This window comes from Calypte anna, chromosome Z, assembly GCF_003957555.1.
Source record: "Calypte anna isolate BGI_N300 chromosome Z, bCalAnn1_v1.p, whole genome shotgun sequence".
Classification (NCBI taxonomy): Eukaryota; Metazoa; Chordata; class Aves; order Apodiformes; family Trochilidae; genus Calypte; species Calypte anna.
Window position 1 is genome coordinate 37,432,085 of NC_044274.1, and position 9,417 is coordinate 37,441,501.

A 9,417-nucleotide genomic window follows, 5' to 3' on the forward strand; every position below is an offset into this window, starting at 1 on the left:
TTACAGTTCATGTTGGGATTTTGACAGTTGAAGTTGACTTTCCTAAACCGAGTGGAAAAAACCTTGTGTTTTATTTGAGTATCTAGTTGCAGACTTCACAGACGTGATATTGTAAACTTGGATATGTATGCAGAAACAGGAATTCAATCCTTTAAAATTGTCTTTGTCCCAAGCCCAGCTAAAACACAGAGAAGGGGCCTGTATGTTATGATAATCACTCCAACGAAAGTCACTTAGGGCAGGATTAAGTTACAGTTCTGGGTTTCAGAAAAATTAGTTGCTGGACCTGTAAGAGGACTGCCAGCACTCTGAGCAGTTTCAGTGCACAAGAGTCCCAGTTAAAAAAACAACAACTATGCCACCAAAAATAATGCTTTGCTTTGTAAAAAAAGGCAAATCTTAAAGACCCTAAAAACCTTGCAAGTTATTGAAGAAGATGGGCAAGTATGCAGATGAAATCCTGAGATCAGGGAGAGCAGACTGACAGGTGTGAGAGTTCCTTCAGGCAAGAGAAAAAGCATTTACTACAGAAGCAGTAACATACACTACATGAGAGATCTCAGAGGTCTGGCCCCAGGCTGCAGTTGAGGACACTGGAGGTTTCTGTGGCAGGGTGCTCTGTCCTGACAGGGTGACATGGGGATGGGGAAACACATGAGTTTCTTTCAGTCTTTAATAGCCAATAGAAAGTGACTATTAAAAGTATCAGAGTAACAGGGAAATAATATTTGGAATTATCAGCAGTGATTATGGGATTTCATTAAGTTGCATTTGGTGTCTGAGATATTTCTGTTGGAATCCTATTTTCTCCCAAAGGAAAGGCAGGCAGTAAAATTTTTTTTAAAATGACATGTAACACATCATCATTGGGTTCTTCATTTATATAGAATAACCATACTGAGCAGCAGTGACAGGGGGTTTTGCCTTGCAAAACAGGAGAAAAGGTTTCCTCTAAACAGGTTTTTAAAAGTAAACTGGTAGTAGAAAACTTGGGACAATAGAGACCAGATAAAACTCTCCATTCCAGAGAAGGAAATTAAGTCTTGTACAGGAAGCGGAGTGTGAATGGGAAGTGAAAAAAGGTGGGCAGGACACATGGCCAAAGTGACTACTGTAGAAGATGACATGAGCTATTTGAACCCTCACTGAAGACTGAAGAGCAATATGAGAAAGCTGAGCTGAAAACTCTGGGAGGCATAAAAAGAGACCCAACTTAGTAAAAAACAGTGTAGAGAGAGAGAAATGTAATTAGATTGAAGGCTGATGGCTGTGGCTATTTGCTAGGGCAGAGCTGTTCACCAAACTGCTGACACACATGGTGAAAATTTTAGAGTAAGAAGTGAGTTGGTCCTAAGGCAAGTGGTGATTTCAATGAAATATCTAAACATGAGTGACATAATTTCAATTCAGTTTCAGCTGAGATGTGGGGCAAAACAGTAGGAATGAAGAAACAGAAAGAATTGAATAGCAAGGGACAGTCAAGTCACTGAGGGTGTGCTACAGTCAGTTCTACCTAACAAAAAGTGTCAGGGTCATTCATTGGAGTCTGGGACTCATCTTAAAACTAAACACTTGCTTGAATACACAGGATTACAGAATTAGTGCTTGCAAAGATAGATCCTCAGTACTCTCTGTGGACCAGATATTCACACTAGAGATCATCTTAGCTAAGCTGAGTAGGAATTAGATTTCTAATAAACCAAATGTCTATGAAAGATATTTGGTATTAGATGGAAATATATAAATAATAGAAAGTTTACCGCTATTGACAACATGTCTCCTCTAAAGTCTGAAAGAAAAAAAGGCTTCCTATTTCAATCATGTATTTGGGATGCCCATGCACAGAGTCTCACATAAAGCAATTACTCAGAAATCAATTGCTATTGTGAAATTAGTGGACCCAGGAGAACCCTCCAGTGGAAAAATTAACCCTTGAAAGATACTTAAATTTTTTTCTTTCCCCATCCCCTGCCAGTCTTCAGAAGCTTCTGGTGGTCTTGCAGTTTGCCATGTTACTTTAACGATGATGCAGTCTATAATTAACAGTTTGGATAAAATGCTAAGAGTTATCTATATGTTATCGTGGCTTTGACTGGACAACTGTGACTGCTTCATGCATCTTGAATTGTGACCATTGCCTGCTCCACCAGTGTGTGGGCCTAGTGAGGCTAATATAGTACAAAAACAAATTAAAATTAATGATGTTAAACAATTATTACCACTACCTTCATGTATTTCTGTTTCTGTTGTCTCACATTACTTTATCGGAAATACATTTGTGGTAAGGGGAGGGGCAGTAACCTCCTGCTTGGAGTTGAAGCTTAGAGGCTTTTTGTCATACACCCAAATGAGGAATAAATAGGAAGAATATACTCTATTTTTTATGCCTACATTTACGGTCAAGGCGCATTTGTCACTGTTAACTAGTGTTCAAAACCTAGTTAAATATAAGTAGTGCTAACTTTGAAAAATTGCTTTATGAGTCAAACGAGAAAGGTAGATTTCTCATAATCTGATACATATAAAGTAATTCATGTGAGATAAGTGAATAGGCTTATTTTTAAGTGGTTTCTGAACAATTTAACCTTTTTCAAAAGATCATTTTTCAAACACAATAAAAGATCAAATAGCATAGCTAAAATTAACAAAGGAATGATTTCCTCATAATAAGGTCCTACAATAGAAATAGACATGCACATAAACAATCAGATCTATACTCACCTAAACAAATGAGAGGGTTTAGTTGTATGTTTTGTTGAGAATCAGTGTCAGATATGAATGCCAATTCCTTACAATCACTTGGTGTTAATTCATTCTGACCACATTAAGTGAATCCTTTCCATCTCTTTTTACATGTAAGTAGGCTTTAGGAGATTTTGTTCTTTTCAGAATTTTAATACACCTTGAAATGTAGAACTGATTTCATTGGACATTATATGGACATTACAATTTATAATGTCCTAAATGCAGTGCTTCCTGCAGACAGGACAGCCCTAGGGTTACCTTACAGGGGCTTTTCTCAGTAAATAAATGCAACAGCTCAGAGACAGCATGTCCCTCCCTGACCTCTGCCATTAATAGGGGAGGAAGAGGGGAGAAGGAAGCAGTGAAGCTCAGCCTGCCCCCTATGGATCAGCTCTTTCTCTACCTTCCACTGGTGTTTGGTGCTGGGCCACACAGAGCAACAAGTTGGGCTTGTTTTAGCATGGGAAAAGATGAGAATTTAGCCTGGGGAAGCGGGGAAAAGCACTGGGCTTGGATCCCATTCTGTTTAATATCTTTATTGGTGATTTAGTTGAGGGGATTGAGTCCATCATCAGCAAATTTGCACATGACACTAAGTTGGGAGGAGTGTGGATCAGCTGGAAGCCAGGAAGGCTCTGCAGAGGGACCTGGGCAGACTGGAGAATTGGGCTGATTCCAACGGGATGAGGTTCAACACGGCCAAGGTTCCAGGGTCCTGCACTTTGGCCACAACAACCCCATGGGGAGCTCCAGGCTGGGCACAGAGTGGCTGAGAGCAGCCAGGCAGAAAGGGACCTGGGAGTCTGGATTGACAGGAAGCTGAACATGAGCCAGCAGTGTGCCCAGGTGGCCAAGAAGGCCAATGGCATCCTGGACTGTATCAGGAACAGTGTGGCCAGCAGGTCCAGGGAAGGGATTCTGCCCCTGTACTCAGCCCTGGTGAGGCCACAGATTGAGTCCTGTGTCCAGTTCTGGGCCCCTCAGTTCAGGAAGGAGACTGAGGTCCTGGAGCGGGTCAAGAGAAGAGCAAAGAGGCTGTGAAGGGATCCAGCACAAGTCCTGTGAGGAAAGGCTGAGGGAGCTGGGGGTGTTCAGTCTGGAGAAGAGGAGGCTCAGGAGACCTCATCACTCTACAACTCCCTGAAAGGAGATTGGAGCCGGGGGGGGGTCGGTCTCTTGTCCCAGGCAGCTACCAGTAAGACAAGAGGGCATGGTCTCAAGTTGTGCCAAGGGAGGTTTAGGTTGGATATTAGAAAGAATTTCTTTACAGAGAGGGTGATCAAGCATTGGAATGGGCTGCCCAGGGAGGTGGTGGATTCTCCATCCCTGGAGATATTTAAAGAGACTGGACATGGCACTCAGTGCCATGGTCTAGTAACCGCAGTGGTAGTGGATCAAGGGTTGGACTTGATGATCTCAGAGGTCCTTTCCAACCCAGCCGATTCTATGATTCTATGATTCTATGAAAAGCAGTGAAATTCAGTCTAAGCAAGGAACAGCAAAATGTCTGGGCTTAATTTCAGCATCACTAGAATTCAGGTGTTCCCATGATTGTAATTGAATTATGAATTTAATTATTGAATTATGAATTGAATTACTTTGTAATTGAATTATGAGTAACAAAATGCTTAATCATTTAGTTCATTAAGTATATGCCTTCTGATTTTATTTGTTGTTTTTATTTTATATATCATAGAAGATTGTGGAGGGAAGTCATTTATATGTTCTTTCTGTGTTTCAGCTCTAAGTTCAGCAGTAAGATACAATATGTCAACACATTAGCAGAGCTTCGTGAGATGATTCCAATGGAATATGTGCACATACCAGACAGTATTGTCAAGTAAGTGATGCACACTGAGCATGCAACTTGTTCTAATGGAAATTCTTTCCACAATCCAATACTAGTGTTTCAGAGTCAGTAATGGAAACAGAAAGTCCCTTCCTGATATTGTTACAAATGCTTACATGTTATTCCACAAAAATTCCATGGTCAAACTCAGAAGCAGGAAAACACTATATAGTTGAAAGACAACATGCAATAATAGATATTCCTAGGGGAAGCACTGTTTATAGGAAGAGGAAGATTTCATGCTGGAACGTATGGTACTGCTGGTAAAATGAAGAAAACTTTAAGGCTCAGAGTCCCTTTTTTAAGCCTATTATTATATAATCCAAACTGGAAGAGACTGTTTGCTTGCCAATTGCAACCAAGAAAGAGAATAGGAGAAAAGCTCAACCCTTCCGCAGTTATCAGCTATGATATATTGTTCGCCAGCTTTTACCACTATCTAACTAAAACCTTCTTACGTTTTAGTCATACAGAGCTTTGAACTGAAACAATAATTCAAAGATAGCCTGTTCAGTAGAAAATTGCTGACAGTCCAGAGGTTTATCCTTCCTTGTCTTGTTGATTTTCATGGTGTAACCCAGAACCCCTGCAGCATAGCATCTCAGTTCTTGCTTCTTATGCATAAAGATTTTTTTAAAGGTAGATACTTCTAAATAAAAGCTACCAAAATATTGAAGGAAGTTGATTTGAATTGCTCACCTCAGCTGGCTTTTTTTTCAGACCTGGAAAAAAAAAAAAAACAAACCAAAAATGAAATGGTGTACCAAGACTGAAAACCTTGGAAATCAGTCCTGGTTTTCGTGTGGGTCATTAAAAAGATATGCTGTTCAGGAATGCTTTTTTGTATTTTTCTTTTTATCCAATGCCATAGGTTTTGAACAGTCAAACATTCTGTACTGGGAAGTTTTTGATGATCATCTTTTCCTTGTGGTTTGTCAGTGACTAGGTATGAGGAACACTTCCTTGGTAGCTGTCACAGATTTCTTCAACCCAGGCAGTTTTTTTCATAGCCATCTCACATTAATTGTGAAAGCAGCATCAGTTCCTAAAGGAAATTTGGGTGACTGCTCTGATACTTTAGTCCTTCCAGGGAGGAAATGGGAAGCTCACTTCTTGCAGAGGTGCTTGTAGAAATAGTAAATTACAGTCATGAAATCAGAGATTGCAAGGACTATTACTCAAATGTATTTGCTGATGTAGCTTTTTTTTTTGAGATAGAGTGATGCTGAAAATGTGGAGCCCAGAGGTTTTTGGTCACCCAATAAAGAGAAGTCTAAAGAGTTTTAACATCCCTGGTTTTCTTTCACCCTCCATCCATCTCTTCTGCCTTCCTTCCCTTGCTCTTGATTCCTGTAAACATTCTGGTTTCTTACATACATCTTTTCTTCCCTGTAGATTGAAAACTGTTTGGAAAGTCCACTCACCTCTCATAGCAAAGGTGAAATGGTCATAGTCCCAGTACCAAAGAAATTTACAACTTAAAGCTTAAGCAGTTTTAGAGAACTGTCTACTTCATCTCATTAGCAGCCAGATGATAGATCATTATTCTAGTGAAGAAATAAAATTGAAAGGTGGCAAATGTGCCCACTGATGGGAAGCATTTTCAAGATGCCATGATAAGAAGATTTAGCGTGTGCGTGGATTCAAGGCACCCTTGTTTGGTTATTCCTGTGTTACAGGCAGAAGAGCAGTGTGGAGTGGATAGCTTCTCTTCTGCTGCAAATTTGGAAAGATTTGTGTAGCAAAACACAATTCAGCTTTCACAATTCTTTTACTGGCAAGAACAGAAATACCACTGTGATCACGAGGAATCCCACCTGTAGAAAGTACATAGAGTTAAGCCAGGATTTGGGTTGAGTGGTTTGTTGGTAGTTTTCACTGAAGTAGGACACAATGTACTTGTTTTATCATATGAACTTTGACATCTTTTCTCTTCCTTCATCCACGCTTATCTTGTAAGGTATGATGAAGAGAAGTGTATTAAGAGAAGAATGAGGTAAAACTTGCTTTCTAGCCCATGCTGCTGCTCCTAGTGGAGTGAGTGAGTCTGTGTGACAGCCTTTCACCTGCAGGTGACCTCAACAGCTGAGTGGGAGAGGATTTGCAATGATGTGGAATCTTACTTTCCCCTTCAAGCTGTTGAGATCAGCCTTCCTTGCAAATAAAACTTACTCAACTGTAAACGTCCTTGACTTGGCCCAGGCTGCAGCTAGTTTAACACCATCCCAGAAAGCAACTGAATGCTTCCAGCTCTGTCTGCTGGGCATGCCTCAGATTCCTGCTGCTTCTATGTTTCTGTCTCCAGATGAGCTAAATAAGGAGTTTCAAATTAAAGGTGGGTTGAGCACAAGGATAAGTGGTATCACACTGAAATGAAGAGCTCTAGAGGAAGTGCATAGTACTGGGTGCCTCTTTTAGAAGCGTGTACTGTATTGGTTCTTTGCTCTGCTATTGCTCTGCTTCTTTCTTATGCTCTGCTTGCTTCTTTGTTTCTTTATATAAATAACTTTTGCGCATGCAGACTGGATGAAGAACTGAGGGAAGCTTCAGAAACAGCTAAGTAAGATAGCTTTCTGCTTAATGCTGGTATTTACTTGGTTCATAAGAATGGATTGAATGCAGCAGTACATAATGTGTTTGGTACAGAGATCTGCTCGTAATTTCAGCTACTGCGTAAATTGCCACATTTGTGAATTGACTTCCCCTCTCACTATAAGCAGCCTGCTTTTATATTATTGGGTCTTGGTAGGGAATAATCATACCCTTCCACTATAAAAAACATTTTTTGCTATTTTGTGGTGATTGTTCATATAGTCATGGGGAGGACTGAAATCTCCTTTTTATTCCATTAAAATGCTTCATTAAACATTTTCTACAGTTCACCCACACTGTCAGATGATTCATGAAGTTCTTATGAGGTAGTTGTTTTTGGAAAAGTATTTTTGAAGTTTATTAAGTTATTCCTAGCTATTGTACCTCATTCTCAGTTTTTTTTGCTCCTGTCTTTCCAGTGTTGGTTGGATGGGTCAATGAGTTAGCATTTGATAGTGTTGTATTGTCCATGGTCACTTAATATATCAGTGTCAGCTGATAATAAAATACTTTAAGTTTGTAACTCTATTACTGTAAACATACTGAGGCAGTATGGTATAAAGTACCATAGAATTCCCTAACTGGAATGACACAATCCTTCACTCACCAAGCACAGCTTAGAAAGTATTCAGTTCACTTTTTTTCGCATGTGTGGTACACAAGATTCTGGAGAAGGGAGCAGTCTGTCAGGTCCAGTGTGACATTTTCTCTGTGGTTTTTGGGACCAAAGATTTTGAGTTTTTGAAGTTTCTTTTCTAACTCTTTTCTTTCACTTTTGCACTTTAGGATATTCATGTAATCAGTTACTCTTTTTTTGTATTTTTATTGCAGTTTCTTCTTTTATGGTATATTTTTTTCTTCATCTCTCCTGAGGTTAGCTTTTTAAAAAGCCGTAGAAAAAAATACCCTGGAACAGCAGCCACTGCTTTTTTCTAGCACTTAGACTGCCTCAGAAGCAATAAATTCATAAAAGTAGCTAGCTAATACCACCTGTATATTTTGTTAAATAAAAGAGTTCCAGAACCTTGAAATGCAACTTCTACCTCTTCTATTCCTGAATTTTCAAATGCAGTGTAATGTAAGGCAATGAAAACTCTATGGAAGAAATCTGCTTTCTTGTTACTCCTTTCATTTAAAAGAGTGCAGGCTGAAGCATAGCAAGTGAAAGGGGAATTAAATATTCATATGAGACATCACTGATTATTGTTACTGTTGGATGTATGAAGTCACTGTAGTGCAGTTTCTTTCCCCGACTTAAAGAAATAGCTTTAAAAATTATCACTCAAATTAATTTGTGCTGCAGATGCTGTCACTGCAATCCTACCAATAACGTTTCTGAGTTTCTAGAGTCAAAATTGCTCACTACAGTTAGTTATTACATCCACCAAATTTGATGTCTTAGCTAAAGGATAAAGAAATAAACACAGAAGAAATGTTTACTGCTAACTCTTTTTCCTTATACCCAGAACTAGCTGCCTCTCAAATGACCCAGAAATTACTTCAGTGGAGCAGGAGTAAGAATTTATTCCTAATACTGTCATTACATTTTAACATTTTTACATCAGCGCTGCTGGGTAGACTCCATAAAGCTTTCTGGAGAGCTAAATACTTTTATAGCTGTTTTCAGGAACTTGAAACATATCAGCAAAGCAAGCACTGAAGTTAGGATTTATTATACTTGCAGTGCAGATGTGTTTAAAGTGTCCTTCACCATTTCCAAGCTGGGACAAATAGAATTCTTGGCCTCACAATGTTCAGATTAAGTTATGTGAAAACCTGATAAAAAAAAATGCAGCATGATTAGACTGAAGATGGTCCCATGCGTTATCCCCAGTTAGAAGTGGTAAATTTGCCATTCTCGTGCAGAGGTTAAAAAGTCTTTGATTTCCAGGTATGGTTTTGTTACCTTCCTTCTCTTTGCTTTTTCCTGCTTCTCAGCTTCTTTCATAGTTATTTCCCTGACTAAATCTCCAGTATCTTTATGTCTCTTCAGTTCAAAGCTGGACTGGTTCCCTCAGAGTGTGCGTCAATCCTCTGGCACACCCCCTTCCTCAGTTCGGTCCCATAACCAAAGAGCACAAATAGAAAACCCTGCATTGCTCTTACTATGCATCACTGAGGGTGTTTGTAGCTGCACTGTGCCACACGAGCACTACCAGTTGTTGCTACAATAGCATATCAGGAGGACTGTTTTCTATGATTCTATGGCCAGACACTGCAGCAGTGTGTGT

At 39.6% G+C, this 9,417-nt stretch overlaps 1 protein-coding gene across 1 annotated transcript in view; it reads left to right on the plus strand.

Annotated features, from left to right (window-relative positions):
* PRUNE2 (prune homolog 2 with BCH domain) overlaps positions 1 to 8,962 on the plus strand; it is a 134,125-nt gene extending 125,163 nt beyond the window's left edge. The window contains exons 16-18 of the mRNA XM_030467344.1: positions 4,487 to 4,585; positions 7,116 to 7,154; positions 8,653 to 8,962. Of these exons, the coding sequence (XP_030323204.1) occupies positions 4,487 to 4,585; positions 7,116 to 7,154; positions 8,653 to 8,704 (190 nt within the window). The 3' untranslated portion in view covers positions 8,705 to 8,962. The remainder of the gene's footprint in view (positions 1 to 4,486; positions 4,586 to 7,115; positions 7,155 to 8,652) is intronic.
* The last annotated feature ends 455 nt before the right edge of the window (positions 8,963 to 9,417 follow it).